The sequence below is a fragment of the Emys orbicularis genome, chromosome 2 (genome assembly GCF_028017835.1).
Source record: "Emys orbicularis isolate rEmyOrb1 chromosome 2, rEmyOrb1.hap1, whole genome shotgun sequence".
NCBI lineage: Eukaryota > Metazoa > Chordata > Testudines > Emydidae > Emys > Emys orbicularis.
The window spans coordinates 292,961,174-292,981,927 of NC_088684.1; the positions used below are offsets into that span (position 1 = coordinate 292,961,174).

The window sequence follows — 20,754 nt, forward strand, 5'->3', positions numbered from 1 at the left end:
CTTAAACCTTGTAAGGACTTCAGCCAACCAGAGAGCATCTTATTCCAAAAATCTCTTTATACATAAGTGAGGCTCTTTATGTATACAAGGTACTCCACGTGCTTTCAGAACAGACTTGTGTGCTTCAAATCATCTTAATGATAGTATAGTGAACAACTAATCCTCTACTGTACTTTTATTTCTACCACTGGTCATTCAGTATAAAAGACAAAGCAGCTGCAATTGAACATCAAAGGATCAAGAATTCTCTTTTGGAAAATGAAAGTCTCCGCTTTGCTTCAACACTTATTTTCAGTAAGCTACTTAAGTAGCGGGACACTTAGCCTGTGGCAACACTCAACTGCACTCCTCACCGAGTGCAAATCTCACTAATTCACAGACACGTCGTCTGTCTCCACTTGCTTGCCAAAGATTTCATAGCCAAAAGCTGTGGCAAGCTCTTGTAGTACTAAGACTTCATTACATAAAAGCTTTACTAGTACACTGTGCTAGGAATCTTAAAACTACATTTGTACAATAAGTGAACAAAGTTCTTTTATCGTTAACAATTAGGCTTGTTCACTCAATCACTAATTTGTAAAATTCAGCAGCTTGTAGTGGGACGCCTGGTGCTTAGTGTGAACTGGCCAACTTCTACTCTACCACCATTTTTGGAGAGAACTTGCAAGAATTTTGGGGTGTAATTATCTGGTATAAAGACACAATTCATTACCCCCTCATCTTCACTTATTTGTTACAGAAAAGTTACTTTGCAAAAGCAGTAACTTAGCACGTGTCATGGATGTCAACTCAGATGAAGTCATAGTATTTTATATTTAAGGATCTTTTGTAGCAGGGATTTCACAGTCATTGTTTCCCCACAATTAACAGTTTAGGCCTTTTTCATTTTAAAATGCCTTTAAAAGTTATCCCAGTCTGGAAATGTTTCCACATTCCTTCCCCCTTACTCCCTGTCAAAGTTCCACAGCAACATTCAAGACAGTATTAGAGATGGCTCCTATACAATCAAAAAGGCTATAAATAGTCTGTTAAAGAAACAATTGCACAGTTCCTCTCGTTACCATCCTCGCTGGCTCGTATGGGTGCTACGTTAGCTTCTTCATTCTGCGGTTCTGCTTGTCAATATTCAAAGTTGTCTGGTCTACAGAGGTGGAGATGACGTCAAGAACTTCGTCCTGTCTCTCCAGTTCTGTGTCTGTTTCTATGGCGAGGCTCTTAAGCTTCTTCAGTATCTGCCAGAAGAAGAGATCAAGAGCTTTCCGTGAATGACCTGGACAGACTTTTCAGTTATCTTCAGACGTGAAGAGCAATTGTAATATGCAAGTTTTAAATAATCAGATCCTACCTCCATATGTCCAGCAAAATGACAGGGCTAAGATTTCCACCATTTAATATTACAGTGCCCCAAAGTGGGCTAAGTGCCTGATGGGGCAAGCAGAGAGAATCTGTCCTGATAATCTAATTTTAGACATGATGCAAGTGGGGCTAGAACAACAGAAAGGACAGCGTGAGGGTTAGAGCAATAAGGTTACACGGTTTCTCAGTTTAGGCATTTGTGCTTCTAGCTGACTCAGTTATAACTGACTCACTTGTGAGCACTATGGAAGTAGAGAGTCTGCAGGAACCATTTGAATGAAGATAGGTAGTGGCTTGACAGATCAGCACCGAGAAGACATCCCACTGTGCAAAAGGTCCCAAGGTGGCTGCAGGAGAAGCGGACAAAGAGGGCACTAAAATGGGAATAGTCAGAGGAGCGAGAGAGGGGTCACACAGTGAAAGACTGTATTGAATACTTGGGTAAGAGTAGAGTTGAATAGGTCTTAGAAGGTAAAGGGACCAGTTGTTTAAGCATGATGCAGTGAAGAAGGGGGACATGCAGGGATCTGAAGGGGAAGGAGGGTAACATGGTCAGAAGCAGTGGAGCAGGATCATATTAGATAGATGGGAGGGGAAGAATGTGGGTGTCAGGGATGTCAGAGAGACTACTTTGGGGTCATCAAGATGGGAAATAACAGATACACTGACTGCTACACTATTCCAGGCTACAAGCAAGAGGCCCACACAAGCATTATATTACAAATAAACCAGTTAACACCACACTTAGCAAATTACCACTCCCTCATGTAACCATAAGCAAACACCCAGAGAGACTGCAAGGTAACTCCCAGCGATCCTGTTCTATGTAGTGTTTGGAAAAGCCCATGAGCATTGTTTTAGATAAGGAAGAAGCCTCTGAGGTGAGTGTGAAAAAGCCAAATCAACACAAATTTAAGGCCAGGAAGGTCCATTAAGATAATCTACAATGACCCACTAGGCCTTTACCAGCTCTAATTTCTGTGATCACATATGGCTAACCCCCCAAATAGAGATCCAAATGGTGAAAGAGAAAACTAAACTTCCTTGTGTGAACCTAGTGTGAACCAAAGCCATTTGTCCAGCCTGGCTGATCTTCTGACAAGACTCAGCTACCTTTCCTGACAGATGTATAAGGAGGGGATTTGGAAAACCTGCCTCATATCACGGGGATGGAGAACTGCGCTTCTCAATTCCCCTCTACTAGAAAGTGGTTCCTTCTGCTGCCATGGTGGCCCATACACATCCTGATACTGTGTGCAACAACAGAACGTCACTACCCTCCTTGGCTATAACAGGTGTTTATTCACGCCATCATAACGGAATCTGTGGAAAGACCATTCTCTTCTCTTTAGGTCCATTTACTCTGCTTATCGCCATGACATGGTGAGCACCTAGACAAGACATTCTTGTTTATGATTCTGCTGTTGATCCTTGTATGACAGTGTTAATTATTAAAGGATAAAACATGCCCGTGTGGTTTCTGTAGTAAAAAGAATAGTGAAGAGGAGGACAGTTGTTCTATTTTCTCTTCAAATACCTGGCACCACTTATGGAGGGATCTCAAAGCTCTTTACAAATATTAATTTATTAAGCCTCTCAACACTTCCAGGGAGATACTGTAGGTAAGGGACATGGAGGTCACTTCACCCACATCTTGGATCAAATGCAGCAGCTGTCTAGCAGTGTGCAGCTACACTACACATCAGTTGGGAACAGGAAATGAGGATTACCGTATCCAATTGGAACTGGAGGAGAAATTTACAGACATAAAATAACTACTCAAATTGGAGATCAGCTAGGGCCCTGGGGTTTTATAGATGGAGCTTTACGCTCCCCCAGCACTCTTCGTAAATCACAAGTGGTCAGAAACTTAGTTTTACATCTGATTGGAAAGATGGCCTCTCCAGCAGCACAGTGTCCCCAACTCCATGCGGGGGCACTGGCTTACTGCAAAATCGGGGGGGGGGGGGGGAAGGGGGGGGAGAATTCCTCTATTGACTCACCACCACTTTCTGCAGCAACCAGGCATTCAAACAAAGATTCTTATTAATTTGTTAAGCATCAGTGAGCTAAAGTATTGACCTGGCCTGACCCAGTTTAGCTTGTGAAATCCATTGAGATCACAGCACAAGGCAGTGGGACTGCTGGTATGCCAAGTGGAGGCTCAAACACATTTACAGATTAACAGGAGGTGGCACAAGAGAAGCCAGAAAGGAAAGAGAGACACTTTCCACTCCCCAGAAACACTAGTATTTAATAATATGGAGATATACCTATTTCATAGAACTAGAAGGGACCTTGAAAGGTCATTGAGTCCAGTCCCCTGCCTTCACAGCAGGACCAAGTACTGTCCCTGACAGTATCAGAGGGGTAGCCGTGTTAGTCTGGATCTGTAAAAAGCTACAGAGTCCTGTGGCACCTTTAAGACTAACAGATGTATTGGAGCATAAGCTTTCGTGGGTGAATACATCGCATGCGTGAATACACGTGTCTGATGAAGTGGGTATTCACCCACGAAAGCTTATGCTCCAATACATCTGTTATTCTTAAAGGTGCCACAGGACTCTCTGTTGCTTTGTCCCTGACAGATTTCCCCCCCCAAGGACTGAACTCACAACCCTAGGTTTAGCAGGCCAATGCGCAAACCACTGAGCTATCCCTCCCCCCCTTTTACAAAATAAAATTGTGCAAAAGCAAACAGGTCTATTATAACATCTGGCCTATTATTAGTTTTAAACCTGATTAATTTTGATGTGCTCTAGATTAATTCAAATGGGCTTAAAATTTAAAATCCCCAAGAAAGAACAATAGTTTCGAACAGAAGGCTTTTAAAATATGAACGCCACTAAAATGGGAATTTAGACAGCTACAGTGCTCTGTTCATTTTACCTGCCCATTAGGGTCTGATTTGAAGATAAGGTGCTGATGTGGTTCCTGGTACAAACAAACAAACAAAAAATTTGCAAGTGGCTCATTTTCATCCACTAATTTCCTTTGTCGGCATACTGAGAGTCTGGTAACAATTTGCTTAACCCTTTGCCTGCTAGCCGCATTGCAAATTCAAGTTGTGTGTGGGTGTAGTTTTCTTCGAAAGGTGGTCTGACATAGTTAAAATGCTGCATCTACTGCTGCCCACATAAAGATAGTTGGAAAGATTACTAGAGTCAGTAGTCTGGCCAAACCTTAAAAATGGTTACTATTTTTGTGGAGCAAACCAATGACAAGATGTCTAGTCATCAATGCACAAATTCTGCCAACCACTAAAAGATCGGATGCCTTCTGTGCCAAAACCTAATTTGGGCTGTGAATCAAGAGATGAAATCCCTCCTTTCTATTTACAACATGCTACTGCACATCAGAGGCAATACTAAGGACTGAAGTTATAAGACATCTTTCCTGGCCACTTGCATTCAGAACGGATCAGTAAAATCAGTGGCCTCACAAGCAATCTCCTGCCTTTCCAACTCCAGCAGTAAGAGGAAGCCACTGGCTGCAACTCAGAAAAACTGGTTCAATTCCCAACCCTGCTACAGATTTCCTGTTGGGGACTTTGGGAAAGTCACTGAATCTGTCTGTGCCTTAGTTCCCCAACTGTAAAGTGAGGAGAATAATACTTTACTTTCCCCAACTTTTATTTACTTAGACTGTCAACTTTTCAAGACAGAAGTGTCCCTTTCTAGGTGTCTGTACTGCACCTAGCAGAACTATATTATTCATTTGTATTATGGCAGAACATGCAGCCCAAGCCCTATTGTGGCAGGCACTATACAAACAAAGAGTGTTCCTGTTCCAAAGAGCTTACAACAGGGCCCTGATCTCGGTTCAGGCCCTGTATTTGTAATGAAAATACCACCACCACGGTTGCGGTAACCTCTTTATAGCAAGGGGGAGGGATAGCGCAGTGGTTTGAGCATTGACCTGCTAAACCCAGGGTTGTAAGTTCAACCCTTGAGGGGGCCACTTAGGGGGATCTGGGGCAAAATCAGTACTTGGTCCTGCTAGTGAAGGCAGGGGGCTAGACTTGATGACCTTTCAGTTCTATGAGATATAGTATATGGAGATATACCTTATTAAAGTAAGACATGAGACAAATTTGGTCAAACACTGCATATAGGTATCCACCAGTAAAAATAAGCAAAATGCAGAAAGCGGCAGGTGTTAAGATGAACGCTCGCTGCTCTGATTTTGGCTTCCCTGAATTCCTTGAGGAGTCCACTCCACAGGCTCTGTGCCACAGAGGGGAGAGGCCTGACATCAGGGGAAGGATCCGTTTGCGTAAATGCATGTGCCCCTGATCCAGCAATGGCCCCTCCACTCAGCTCCTGCTCAGATAAATCTGAATCCTGGCATGTCTCAACTACATCCACGGGAACAGAAAGGCTATACAGAGATTCATAAGGCTGCTTTTATGGGGATCACATGCACCCATTTGGGGCAGCTGTGAAATGGGGCCCCTGGCACGTGCATGTAACTGCACAGTACCTACGTCGTCAGGCACAAGTCACACGTGCACTCAAGCAGTGTACACATGCAGCCAGTGGTTCAGACCTCACAAATCCTCTTCTGGGGCCTCCAGGGAGTCAGCGGAGTGCATCCTATGGCACAAAATTTGTGTCCTATACTCAGAAGTTAACAACCCGATTGCTAGAATAGGTACATTCGATAGCACAGCAGGTGCATTCTGTCTGGAACATCTGACAGCAATCAAGAGATGTTTTACAGGATTTGCTGTACTGGTTATTTGTTTCTTCAGGCTTTAAGGCGTGTATAAGTTACAAATAGAGCTATTCCAGCACTCTGATGCTGTGGCTGAATGGTCCCACAACTAAGCACTGCTTCTTTGACTTCATAACAGTTATGCTTTCCCAAGATGAAGTGTGAATGCAAGACAAAGGTAAATAAAGGCAGAGAAAAGTATCAGAGTGAAAAGACTAAACTAAACTAGAAGAATCATATGACCAAAGAGGCACTGAGAAGCCACTGGAAAGATACACAATGAAATGCATGGATTTTTCACAAATGCTATGGAAATTAATTTCTTTATATAGTATCATCTGCTATATGGGATATGCAAACTGCAGATGTAGTAAACACAAGGGTAATAGCTCCTTGGCAGGAAAGGTTTAACAGAGCGGAAATTAGAAAGCACTGAATTTATTTTGCCAAACCAAATCTAGTGAACAAAATCCCACTCCCCCTCCTCAACCACAATCCTTAAGCTAATATTATCGTATCCCTTCCCACACCCAATGACATTATGTCAGCCATGGTCAGCCGGTAGACAGCGACTCAGCCACAGACCACAGGAACACAGTCGACTTCTTTCTGCAAATCTATAGCCCAGCTAATGGAACGCTGCCCACACAACCACAAAATGCTGTGTTTTAATCACGAACGCCTCATGGTGAAGTCCTGGCAAGTTCTTTCACTTAAGTACCCAATCACGATTCCAGACTATTAAGGGCTTCCGGCTCTAATGAAAAGTACTTAATATTCAGTTCGTTGAGTTGCTGCTACAAATGTGAGTAGCTTTGTGAAAGAACTTCACCTATGAATGTTTCTCCCCAGGCCTACCCTGTAGCTCAGATATTTCCCTGACTGTTAATTATCCATTCCCCTCGCATCTCTCCGACCCTAAAATGGTCTGTTGGTCTTACCCATTCCACAAAGAGCTCTACAAAGCCCTTCACAGTCCCTACCAGTTCCAGTCCAGAACTAAAGATATTCCAAAAATAAAGAGCATAATCAATTTTCAAGAGGGAAACTCTTCAGAAAATATTGGTACTCAGCACACAAGGGTCAGAATACCATGAAGCAATTTTCAAAATGGTGGATACCACAGTTACAATACTGCCTTGCACACATTAACATTTTGCACTTAGTGCTTGTTTCGCCCTTAAATCTCGACATGCTTGACAAAGATAATCAACTATCATTCTTCTCATTTTACGGAGGGGGAAGCAGAGCCACAGTGAGTGAAGTCATTTGCTCAGAGTCTGTGGCACAGTCAACAGAACCCAAGTCTTCCGACTCCCAGTCCTACATCCTATTGACTAGTCAATGCTGCCTCCCAATAATAACCTGGAGTATAGGGCAAATCTAATGGAGATATTCAGGGCATTGAGAAGTTTGCCAGTTACCTACATGCCAGAAGCAGATACATGACGCCCTGATTGCCTGCTCCATGACTGCAAGGTCCAGGAGCAGCACTTTAAACACCAACCATCCTCAACAATAGTTAGAAGGGTTTGTACTGGATCTCCATAAAGGTGCTGCGCCTGGACCTTAGTATAAAGTTCACCCCACAGAAACAGATCTACTTTGTATACCTGCCTTCAGTAGTAGGCATCTGCCCCTTCAAGCAATCCTAGGTTCTCTTCTTCCACATCCTCATACCTCCTTCCCTTCTAATCTATCCCACCACATTCCTTCTCCACAGGGAAGAAGGATGAGGTTTGCATAGATTCTCAATCGAGCTGTCTGACTCTGCTCCACAGTTCTGGAGTAGACAGCAGAGACGGTGCATGGAGAACTTCTGGGAGCAGCAGCACTGAAGGTGAGGCCCTCAATGCAGACAAGAGAAATACATGTGGCTCCTCTTGAGCCTGAGCTGCTGGGGGCAGGAGCAGTCAGGATCACGCCTTAGTAAGGAGCAGCCTACACTCACCACTCATAACGGCAGAGTGCCATAATAGTTTCCAGGCATTGAAATAGGCCATGTATTTGTCATGAATTGGCCCTGGAATAAGGAATTCCTCAAGAGCCTCTTCTAAGAGGTGCTGCAAAATATGTAGGCATCTTCAGCAGCCCTCACAGCTCGTGGACAACAGCCCTTCCTTTAACATTTTGGCTTTTATGCTCTGTCAGTTACAACTGCAAAGTCTAGTTCTGTAGTTATATCACTGACAGGTTACGAGATAAACAAGTAACCCAGCTGAATGCATAAGAGTTGCCCAAGTGTTAGGTTGAATTGTAGAGAGGCAGTAGCTGCACTTATAAATTTCAGACTTTGCTTTTCATAAGCCTTAAAGTCCTCAAAAAAGGTCAACTCCACTTCAATGACTGCACGTTTTGTTAGAAAGTTAAATGATTTGCATACTGATTTTGGGGAGTGTCACGGCATCCACTCATCGCGAGCGGTGCCTCTTGCTAGCCGTCCTGGGGATTAGCTATGCCAGCTTGCGCTCTCCCGCCAGTGTTGTCTTCTCCCATCTTGTCTCGTTCTACTGCCCTGCTGACTCGGATCTGCAGCTTCCTCGCTGTGGCTTAGCCCTCAGGCCAAGTCACTAAAGCCCTCCGCTTCCGGGGAATACATAGTCTTTCAAGACCTGCTGTCTGGCTAGTGCCTCCGATGACCTTGCCACTCCCCAGGGGCTGGTAGGGGAACCAAGGCCCACCCTGTACACTGGGTTCCAGCCCAGGAACCCTATAACAAGCAGCCACGGTCCCTTACAGTCCTATCTCCTGCTGCTGTTTTCCTGGGCTTCTTCCTACATATCTGGCTTTCCTCCTCTCTGGGTTTCCCAGACTCCAACGCCCTCCACTCAAGGAGTGACTGCAGCCTACTTCCCAGCAGCCTCTCTCAAGAGCACCAGCCCCGGACTGCAGCCACCTACCTGGCTTTATACAAGGCCTGCCTATTTCAGCACAGGGTGAGCCTGTTTCTAATTAGCTGCCTCCAGCCTAAAGCTCCCCTGCTTGCAGGCTAATTAGCTGATTGGGCTGGCCCAATCCAGCTCTTGTTGGGCTAGTATGAAGAGCACACCCCATCCCAGGAGGACAATAATGCATTGTCCTAATTTACATTTCCCCCTTTCCCCTCACCTTCTCTCAAAAGCAGACAATCCTAGACACTTCAATTGAGTTTAATGCATAAAGTCGTTGTGAAATATAGTTTACAAGACCCATTTTTTGTCCAAAGAGGTGTACTATGGAATTTATCCTTGGGTGAGGGAAGGAGGTGGGGCGCAATGATTTTTCAAGTGTTATTTTGGGTGCCTCAATTATTGGGGGCGCAACCTGAGGCAACTTACAGGGACCAGATTTTCGGAAAGCAGGTGCTCAGTATTTCATATTCAGTATCCAGGTCTCTCAATTTGGGTACTTGAAAATGGAGGTCTCCAAAATCAGACACTTTGGAAAACCTTGGCTGGGTGTATTAGGAATATCAGAATGGCCCCTTGGGGCCAAAGGGGCTCTGGTGAACTTTGAAATGATTAGTGGGACTTTCTGTTTTAAAAAAGATCTCTAGTCTGTTTCCCTGCAAAGACAACCTTTCAACTGTCTGGGTTTCTGTTAAGTCTAACCTTACTTCTGACATCTGTGGGTTGCTAGTAGTGATTTTTGTTAACTATAATGTGTTTTTTTTGCAAGGTTTTCATTTTTAGCCATCCTTAAAATGACTGCTGCGTACTTGCAAACTCAGGTCCAATTTAATTAAAAAGGGGGTTTGAGTCTGGAATTACGTGAGAGAAGGAGAATGAACAACTACAGGCTGAAGCAGAATAAGTGGCTCTTTCACACGATGCTATCACGAAACCTCAAAAGCATCATTCAAGTGAGAGACAGGAAAAGGACAATGCCAGGAACACCCCCAATATATTCTTTACGAAATATTTTAAAGGGGCACAATCGGTTTGAAAGTCACACCTGTCTAAAAATGTCGGGTTCATTACAGATATAAGTAACATGTAAGTTAGTGAAAATATATTCCTTTGCTTTTCCAGGTTGTTTACTTTGACAGCACTCTCCTGTATGGTCAGTCTCTCTGCGGCTGAAAAGGCTTCAACAACAGGAGAAAAATGTTTTATTTTATTTTTTTAAGGAATTTAAAACAAATTCAGGACCTAATATTTTAAGGCAGTTGTAGTAGACTGGAATTTTTTAAAAGTTAGCCTTTTTACTGCAACCTTGTCCCTGCCCCCACATTCATCTGTCCAATCCACCAGTTGGATCTTGTATCTAAACTGGACTGCGAGCTCTCGGGGATAGGGTCTTTACCACCCACAGCACAATGGCTCCCCCAGATGTTACTGCAATACAGATAAATGATCGTTCAAAAAAATTCAAGTTGATGGCATCTGTTTAAAGAGCTGTAAAACAGGGAAGGAGAAAGTACAAATGGGCATAATGTGATCTGGAAAATCAGTACTGAAACATTTAATTTTCAGTGTAGAATGGAGGTGGCACGAGCGTGCGACTTTTCAATGAATCAAAATCCCAGAGCTATTTTCACCGTGATGACAAATCCCCGATTTCTCAACAAAATAAAACAAGGCAAAAACACCCCAAAACCCAACAAAAGGTGGTGGAAAGCACACTGAGGGGTGGATTTTTTTTTTATGTCCCTCCAGAGTTCCAGAGAAAGAGAGGATAAGATGACCTGGGCTATAGTAAATTAAGAGCTCTGTGTATAAGACCTAGGGATGAACCCTGCTCCGCTTCAGAGTGTTTACGTTTAGGGGGAGGGCACAAGGAAAGGGCTTTGGTATATGCTGCTTTAACCTGGGCTCCTCTCGACAGTACCTGTTTAAGTTCTTGAGTTTCTGACTCAGACATGATTTGTTTTTGCTTTTGCAGCTGAGCCTGCCCACCTCCACCTCCACCTCCGCCTCCTTCCGATGAGGATCCAGGTTGCACCACGCTTACTATGCGTCCGGTGGCTGTAAAGAGAAATTCAGACAGTCATTCAGTGACATCTGCTGGACCAGGTGGAGAATGCAGGAGGTAAGACCAAGTGAAGTGCTTTATGCTTTGCACAGTGGAGGCTTCTGTTGAGATGCAAGAGGAACTTAAATGAGAATCATCACATTTAATGGGGGGAGGGATAACTCAGTGGTTTGAGCATTGGCCTGCTAAACCCAGAGTTGTGAGTTCAATCCTTGAGGGGGCCACTTAGGGAACAGGGGTAAAAATGTGTCTGGGGATTGGCCCTGCTTTGAGCAGGGGGTTGGACTAGATGGTCCATAACTAGAGGTCCCTTCCAACCCTGATATTCTATGATTCTATGACTCTTCCTCTGAAATAAAATCCATTATCTATGTAACACATCAGAGATCATGCGACAGTCATAACTACACAAACAACTTCTCAGGCTAGCCTGCAGAACGTAGCAACTGGAAGGCCTGCCGTGCCCCAGACAAGCTACTTAGTACCAGGGAGCCAATTGCTAAAAGGTTAATTTTGGACCCCAAGCAGCCATTTGAAGCAGACGACACAGAGGTAAGGTGTTTGTTCCGTACAGGAAAAACGTAGGCTCTTTTGCTGCTTCCCCTTCACACATTAGTCAATTCAATTTGCAAAACACAGCTTGCTCTGGAGAACACCTGTGAATCCTGTCAGCTAGCCTCGGAACAAAAGGGCAATACTGACGCTAACAGCGCACACAGAGCTAATCAGTGCAGCAGCACGGATTTGACTTCTGAAGCAGCATGCCACCTGTCCTTTATTTAAAGCACCGGCTCCTATTGCAATATCTGATACCTCCTGTCCCAGAGAAGTGCTACGATTAAAGGCCATTATTTGTAATACAGATTGTCTCGGGTGTTTAGCACCAACCATATTTACGTATGAAGACACTCCAAACATCCCAGAAGTGGTCCCACTTAAAGGGGCACTGAACGTCGAAGGAAGCTGCCACTGCCTGCTATCGCACAGCCTGACCTAACACGGCACAGCGACAACAGCTGCTGGAGACATCAGGACAGAAAGTAAATAAGTTGGAAGCTGGAGCTCGCTCTGGATCCAAAGAACTGGGGCCAAGCTGGCTGGCCGCCTGACAGCACATACGCTACTACTTTGGATAGCGTTACTTCTTAATGAAAAAGGAGACAAAAGCTAAACTAAAAATACAAAAACCTAAATCCCTCGCATGTAATTACTGGAAACTCATAATCCCCTGGAATTATTTGGTTATCAGTCTGTCTGTTATTGGACTCAGACAATCAAGCTTTAAGACAAGCAAGTCATTCACTGTGCTAGTACTACTCTGTCCAACTTCCTCTTCTATCCTCTGAGTCACTAAGTATCAAACACTATTTTTTTTTTAAATACTGTTTGTAGTAAACTACTACTGCAATCTTGTTTAAAGGAACATGGAAAAAAAACTTCTGCCTATGGTTAGACAAGATTCTTTGTGTCTCTTACCAATTGAGTGCCATTTAAAACTAGTTAATTCATTAGAATAGTCATATTCAGTATTCATTCTCTAGTTAATTCATTAGAATAGTCATATTCAGTATTCATTCACTAGTTAATTCACTGGGAAATATACTCGGCCCTGTTTCTCTTGATGAAAAGAGAAATAGGAAAGGATATGATAAAAGGTACACAAAATAACGAATGGGATACAGGAGGAGATTGGGCAGATTTTATTTACTTAATAAAAAGGAGATTAAATTAAATTGAAAGGCAGCAACATTTAAAGATGAGAAATGGAAATATGTTTTCTTCTCCCAAACCACAACTGGCCCAGGGACCTCATTGCCACAAGGTATCATTGAGGTCAAGAGCTTAGCAGGCCTCAAAAAAGTATTGGACATTCATATGGATAACAAGGCATTCAAATAGATAACTATCCTTAGAATAGTAAGGATTAACAATTCAGGAGTTTTGGAAGGGATGTAAAACTCTCATGCTGCAGGACATAAGCCAACCTCTAACTATTGGGGGTCAAGAGGACACTTTCCCTGGGGGTAGGCTACCCCATAACTGTGTACTGTTGGATTTTTTGTACATTTCTCTGAAGTAGCTATTACTGGTCAGATAGTCTAAGGGTCTGATCCAGTCCGGCAAAACCTATCTTACACTAAGGCACAAGAACTAGATAATTGTAGGCTGTTGAACACCCTGTATGGGTTTGTCCAATAGGCTAAAGCTAGTAAGCAAATCCAAGGCAATTAGACAATTGGTTTCAAGCAAACTAGAAGATACAGAATGCTTCAGTGAGGGTTGTACTTGAACCCAAGTCAAAACTATGAGGAAAATATACCTTCTATATACATATATATGTATGAATGAATGCGAAGCATGCATAGTTTCTGCCTCTTTCATTGGGGAATTATATTCAGGTGAAATATTAAAATGCCAGTGTTCTGTCAAAGCCATGGGAATGCCATGGGTTAGCATCTGCTGTTACAGAAAGTCTCAAATGTAAAGACAACTGTACAAAAGATTATCTGTGTCTTTTAGTTCATGAATCAGAATTCAGCGTCTGGAAATTTTTTTTTTTCCTTTAGAAAAATCCATGTTTCCACCAGAGGTATGGAAAAAACCTACAGGTTAAAATGCAGTCAGTGACTGCCATCTTGTGGCAACAATATGTCACTGACACTGGATCTACAGAATGAACAAACAAGGGAAAGAAGTTTTGGTGGAGTCACAGACGTCATGATTTCCACAACCTCCAGTTTCTTCTATTGGTGTTTCCAACTTAAACAGTAAAAATGCAGGTGGGGATAGGACAGCAACATCCTCGACTCACTGACTCAGCTGCAAACAGAGCAGAGCAGTGAGAAACAAAGCAAAATAAGGCTTTATAACCAATTATTTTATGTAACAAGCATTAAGTCTATCAGGAACTGAACACCAATTTGCCTGGATAACTCGGTGCTTGGAAATCAGCAGGTTGTTTTTCCTCTAAGTTGTTGTGCTTACATTTTAGTGCCAAGTGCCTAAGAGTTATTTCCTTAAAAATTAACAAGCTTTTCCAAGCCCCGGTCCTTGAAGACTGGTCAACAAGAGAACATTTTGTCCCTGCTGAAATCCAATTTTAGTTCGGTGCATAGAAAGTATGTTGGTTTCATCTACTCTTTTGCCATGTCAGCTCTCTATTGCTGTTCAAATTTTTAAATGCACTGGGAATGTATCTTTTTAACTGGTTTGTTCCTCAGTCAACTGCCCATTAAAAAAAAAAAAAAAATCCATCCATATCTCAGTACCAGTGTTGTCCTGCCACCTCTCACCATGATATCTGAGGGCCTTCCAGGTTAGCATGGCAGTAGTGAAATCCCTACTGGACTTCAAGGGAACACTAGCTCTTCTCCCATTAGGGGTTACAGAAAACGGTGCTTGCAGAATATATTTTTTTTTTTGAGGGGGTGGGGGAAGGAGAATAGGGATAGTGAATTTCATTCTGGTTGTGATGGAAAGGTTTTTAATCTTGCAGCATATCCTTAAAATGGCCATACTATGGATTCATCTCCTCTCCTCTAGAACCAGTGGGTTCTCGTGCACAAATAATACGGTTTTAAAAACAAATTACCTGGTATGGGAGCTGGGAGTAATAGGCCTCTGCTGCTTTTTGGTCTGCTGTAATTTTAATTATTATTAATAGCATGTCTGGTGCAGTTGGTGTTTAACACCTTGGTCATTTTAAATCATGCTGGGATGAAAGTTAGCAGTTTTAAACAGGCTGTGATTAACTCAATGACAGGTTCAGTTCAGAGCTATCTCTAGCTGTCATCAGCCACAAGGAAAAGAGCTACGACACACGACTCAAGCGTGTGGGGGGGTGGGGAGAGAAAGGGTGTGGATCTCAAAAGACCACTGGCAAAAGACAGGCACAAAATCCAATAGGGGCAAGCGAGCCAAGAGGTACTTAAAATGGAGGCAGGAACCTGAAGGAAACTCAAATCTAAACTAATCATTTTCAAAAGCAATTAGTATGTTTGGGTAACTCAGCTTCGGAGGGCCCAACTTGAGAGAGTGCACAGCACTTTCTGAAAATCAGGCCCCTTTAAGATGTCTCAAGTTTGGCTCTTGCCGGGGGGAGGGGGGAGGGAGAGAATCAAGGTACCCATAGTTACTGATTGCTTTTGAAAATGTAGGCCTCGTGATGTACAGCCAAACCCTGGCAAAATTATGTTCAAGCTGGTAGGGAAATGCTTATCCCATCTCTCCATCCCCACCCCTTGCTCTCAGATAGTCACTAGTGATGATAGCTAATATTGCTCTCTTACTGTCAAAGGTTTCCTTTTATCATTTGCGTGGTCTCATCATCATTAGATTATTAAGGCACGGAAGAGGATTTGCACTGTAAAACCTGCACAGTGTTCTTCCAAATTTTGTGAAATGTTGAAGAACAATTGCTACTAATGAACCAGCTTCGTGACTGATCGCTTTATTTCTGTCATTTACCTGCTTGCCAAATGGAATTGCCCAGATCTGCCTGAGGAGATTTCCTTGCACCGGCAAATCCCAATGCATCTTCCAAAAACTGTATTTTCTTGCTAAACTGCATCTCCAAGATTGGGATTGCTTCTGGCATCTTTGCTGACAACAGCTTGTAAGAGGTGTCTGGCTTCCCAATAAACCTCTGACGGATGCTGATCTCGTATGGTGTATGAACTTTGATATCATCTACATCTTTCAATTCAAACCGGTGAATGACCTGAGAATTGGAGTCACTGATTTCCAGGCAAGAAACCAGAAGTGTGAATTTTCCTGGCATGACGTTAGAATTCGTTCCGAGGGTGATGATCACTGGAATTCTGATTATGACTCCTTCCTGGTTCTTTGACCCTGAAATTGTGGCTTCTTCCTTTGGCTTTGCTTCCAATGGCCCTTTCCAGAGTTTGCCACGGAATGGCCACCAAGAAGGCGATTCAAGTTCCGTCAACAACCTAATGGGGAAGAGATGATATAAAAAGAGTGAAATCCAGCAGGAAGTCCCCACCATCCTCCTACCTCTGAACAAATTATCTTTCTTGATTAAGAAATAAACACTTGAAAATGAACTCTTCATTCCTATAATCATTAAAAAAAAAAACCACACAATTTGCACTTCTAAAGCATATTGCATTCAGAGATCTCAAAGCACTTTAGAAATAGTAGGGAGAAACCCCAGCACCCCACTTGTTAAAGCAAGGGAAATAAGTGACTCATTCAAGCAAATCCATGTCAGAGCTGGGAACCAAAACTCGGAATCAAGTCCCCTATTTTCACCATGAATATGTGCCAGATGCAAATTTATTATTTGTTACCTGGGCACTGAAGACACACTGTGCTGTGTGCACAAATCTGGAACTTACTCGTGGGGGAAATATGAGGGCTGATGTCCCTTGGGCGTTTTCCGTCAGTGTCAGAAGCAATGCCACAGAGGATTTTGGGGGCTAGGAGCAAAACATGAATTGAGCCTCCCCTCTTCCCCAAAAAAATGACCACTAGGGAGAGGCCCAAAGGGGGTGGGGGAAGGTTGGAGAGCGAGCCCATCCCGCATTCACTCTGCTGAGGCCAGCCCAGCTCCCTGCTCTGGGTGTTGCAACCTGGTTCACGGGGTCACAGCACGACTCGGGGTCGCCAGGCCAAACCTGAGTGGTATTGCAACCTTGTGAACCGGGCTGCGATACCAATTGGTCTGGCGCCCTCTCTAATGGGGGGCCCATTTAATCCACCCCACCCCAACCCCGAAGACCAAACTGAAAAGTCTACAGGTCAACCGAAAGCAGAATTGGCATCTTTACATGAAAACTGTTTTACTTTGGATGTTACCTAGTAGTAGATCAGGGATCGGCAACCTTTGGCACGCGGCCCGTCAGGGAAATCCACTGGCGGGCCGGGCCGGTTTGTTTATGGGCAGTGTCCGCAGGTTCGGCTGATCGCAGCTCCCGCTGGCCGCAGTTCGCCGTTCCAGGCCAATGGGGGCTGCGGGAAGCTGCGCGGGCCGAGGGATGTGCTGGCCGCCGCTTCCCGCAGCCCCCATTGGCCTGGAACGGCGAACCGCGGCCAGCGGGAGCTGCGATTGGCCAAACCTGCGGACGCTGCAGGTAAACAAACCAGCTTGACCCGCCAGCGGATTTCCCCGATGGGCCACGTGCCAAAGGTTGCCGATCCCTGTAGCAGACGCTTAGTTATTAATGTGATTTTCACTTTTGAGCTTCATTAGAAATGGCTTTAACAGATAAAGATAAGACAACTTAAAACAAACACCTTCACACAACAAATGCCAGGATAGAGCGTATTTACTTCTGTAAAAGCTCATTGAGAAATCTTGGCACAATAAGGCCCCTGTATGAGTTTTCACGGTTTATGGGCATTTGTTGGAAAAGTTTGGCTTAATCCTGTTTGCATTTTCCATGCGCTAGAAAGGTACTATCCAATGCAATGATGCATCATGTTGGCACAATCTTACAAATAAGTAATTAAATGAGTATTAAAACTGTTCTACATGAGATTTTGAGACTTCAAGATCCTGTTTAGTTTGGCTGCAATCACAGAATTTAATCTCAAAAGGAAGCTATACCAAATACACTTTGTTCATGAGCCATCAAAGTTCTGTACAAGGTTCAAACAGGCCTGCTAAAAGAAATCCATCTACTTTGAAAAATAAAATTAAGAAAGGCCAAAAAGAAATCAAATTGGGAACAAGCCAGTGAATTTATAATAAAAGAGGAAAGCAGAATAAACTGCTTCAAGAGCCTACTTCCAACTACAATATGAATATCAGATATTTATGGCTCTGGAGAGGACTGCTGAGATCCTGTACTACTCCTAAAAATGATAGGCTGAGAGTGATGAAGCAGAAACTTTTAAAACAGAATTCTAAAGTGTCACGCTGTTGCTGCTTTAGGGCCCCATTCTGTAGCCATGAAGTTCAATTACAGTTTCATGCACAGAGAAACTCTGAAAAGCACCCCCTGTAAGCATGCACCATCTTCCCAGGCCAAAGCAGCATTATAGGGCAGCAAAACCCTGGAGCAGTGGTTCTCAACCTGCAGCCCAATCAGCACAGAGCTGATACTACACCTCTACCCCGACATAACGCGACCGATATAACACAAATTCGGATATAACGCGGTAAAGCAGTGCTCCGGGGGGGGGGGGAAGCGCTGCGCACTCTGGCGGATCAAAGCAAGTTCGACATAACACGGTTTCACCTATAACGCGGCAAAATTTTTTGGTTCCCGAGGACAGCGTTATATCGAGGTAGAGGTGTACCTATATGGCCCATGTGACATCTTCAGGGCCATATAGGTAGTATTGTATGCGGTCCACAATAGTAAACAGGTTGAGAACCACTCCCCTGGAGTCAGTTGACCATGAGAAATTTAAAACAATCTTTTAAAGCATTAAAAGTAACTAACTAGAAACATGGGAACCAATTTACATGGTCTGCTTTCTATACAAAACACACTATGATAGTATTCTCCACTTCGTTTTTACTGAGGTTTATCCTCCTCTCATCCACTTCCTTACCCACCATGAGGCAGTGACATTTTGGTTGTGTTATCAGTCTGACTGATGACAAGATTTTGCAATTGCACAGACCCCTGAATGATCTTGCCAGCTGTCCTTGGCTTCCATGAAGCTCACAGGTTGTGCATCAAATAGCAGGATCAGGGTCTTTGGTTGTAAACTCCCAAGGGCAGGGAATTTGTGTCATGTGTATGTAAAGTGGCTTGCACACCAATGACATTATATCAGACTTATAAAACTGGATAAGTCTGTTTTTGTCTTTGACGATTCAGTCACACCAGACTCAATTTTGCTCATTGACACATCCATGCAATTCCAGTTGAAAGCAACTGGAGGTGAGCTTGCACACGTGAGAGTAGGGTTTGGCACACTGTATATTAAGGTACACAGTACATTTAACATAGTCATCCAAAACATTCCACAAGATAAGGTTATGCTGAGTTTTGAGCATTTAAAGATGTTAGTGTAATATAAAGGTTACACTTTTTGTATGTAATATTTAAATTTGTTTCTTAAATAAGGGGAAAATAGGGTAGCTCAGTGGTTTGAGCATTGGCCTGCTAAACCCAGGGTTATGAGTTCAATCCTTGACGGGGCCATTTAGGGAACTGAGGTAAAAATCTGTCTGGAGATTGGTCCTGCTTTGAGCAGCGGGTTGGACTAGATACCTCCTGAGGTCGCTTCCAACCCTGATGTTCTGTGATTCTATGTTTAAAACACTGACCTCTTGACTGTTTTCACAGTGTACTTCTACCATCCCTAGCATATACAAAAGTTTTTTCCACAAATCAGGTATGTTACACATCTTTAAAGGGTTTGTTATTAGTATCAACTCCTTTGTCTTGACCCATCGATGAAGTAGCAAAAGACACCAGATTAACAGCCAACTTATAACGGACAGATTCCGTTCACACAGCCTGGCTTGACCAGTGTCCACTGTATTTCCCAATCCCCCTGTGTACCATAGTAGGGGCTCAGACACGGATTCTTCTGCCTCTCAATTTAGGCATGTGTTTGAGGTTTTGGCAAGGCAAGGGTGCACTACAACCATGCCTGCCCTCAGCCCCTCCCTCTGGAATTTGTTTGTGTTGAGCCCCACCCACTTGAGAAGCTTCCCAAATGCAAAAATTTTCTTCCTCCTGCCTTGAAGAGAGAGTTTTATCTTTACAAGCATAGCAGGAACAGCATCTTTCAATGGAGTGCTTTGGATTGGAAAGATCCCCTCGGACACCCCACTCTCTGTTCCCAAAAGGTCAGCTGGGAGGACTCTCCCCTCCAGGAGATCTGACCCCCAGTTTTCCCTTAAAATCTGATCCACAGGTGAGGGATCTGGCATTTCAGATGCAGATACTTCACCCTCCTCCTGGGGAAAAGCCGCCCTACAAAAGGTGGGCAGACCCTCCTGTTCCCCCTCACCTTCCGTCTGGACTTCCTCTCTGGGCTCCCCTCTGGGGCAGACATTCCCGTGTCCCCCAAAAGGGAAGTTGACCCTGATCCGGTCGTGGGCTCACAGCTACCAGCTATGACAGACCCTTCACTGGCCAGCAAAATCCACCGCCCCTTTCACTTAGGTTGGGCTTGCTTCCAGCTACAGAGCCCCTGGGGTCTGTTCCCACTGCAGCCGTCGTCAGGACCCCAACTTCCATCTCCGGGATACACGTCTCTGTGAACCCCAGGGCAGGACCTGTCCCCTGCTGACCTGCAACTTTCTGGCAGTCAGCAGCTGGGAAGGCCTCCCTGTTACAAGGTGGAACATTCCCCCTCCCCCAGGGAGATGACAGGACAGGAGTTGGCTCTATCCAGCCCTTCCCGCAGGGACCTGCATTGAGCCCTGGGGCTACAGGAACTGGTTACGACCATCCCCGCGAGTAACTTTATATCACAAGGTACCACAAGATAGAAAGCTGTAACAAACAAGTATGGTGAAATTGCTGATTGGTATTCTGCTGTTGCCTGTTATTGCTAGCTTTGGATATTTTAGGATGAGAACGTCAGCAGATGTTCCATTGCAAGAATGGCATGATAACCAATTGGCACATATTGTAATAAGCTTGAGGTAAATGAAATAATAACCTATGGGAAGAAAGCACCCCAACACTATTATCATGAGGAAGTTAGGTTTTGGACAGAGAAGGCTGGACATCCTTATGAATATTCATGGAGGCCATAAAACCCTATAACAGGGCTAACCATGGCCTACGCCAG

The 20,754-nt window shown here is 44.0% G+C and overlaps 1 protein-coding gene across 1 annotated transcript in view; it reads right to left on the reverse strand.

Annotated features, from left to right (window-relative positions):
• Nucleotides 1-1,034: 1,034 nt before the first annotated feature.
• The window catches only part of SNAP47 (synaptosome associated protein 47), a 38,757-nt gene continuing 19,037 nt past the window's right edge, over nt 1,035-20,754 (reverse strand). The window contains exons 3-5 of the mRNA XM_065399091.1: nt 15,493-15,977; nt 10,882-11,018; nt 1,035-1,232 (exon numbers count right to left, since the gene is read on the reverse strand). Of these exons, the coding sequence (XP_065255163.1) occupies nt 1,086-1,232; nt 10,882-11,018; nt 15,493-15,977 (769 nt within the window). The 3' untranslated portion in view covers nt 1,035-1,085. The remainder of the gene's footprint in view (nt 1,233-10,881; nt 11,019-15,492; nt 15,978-20,754) is intronic.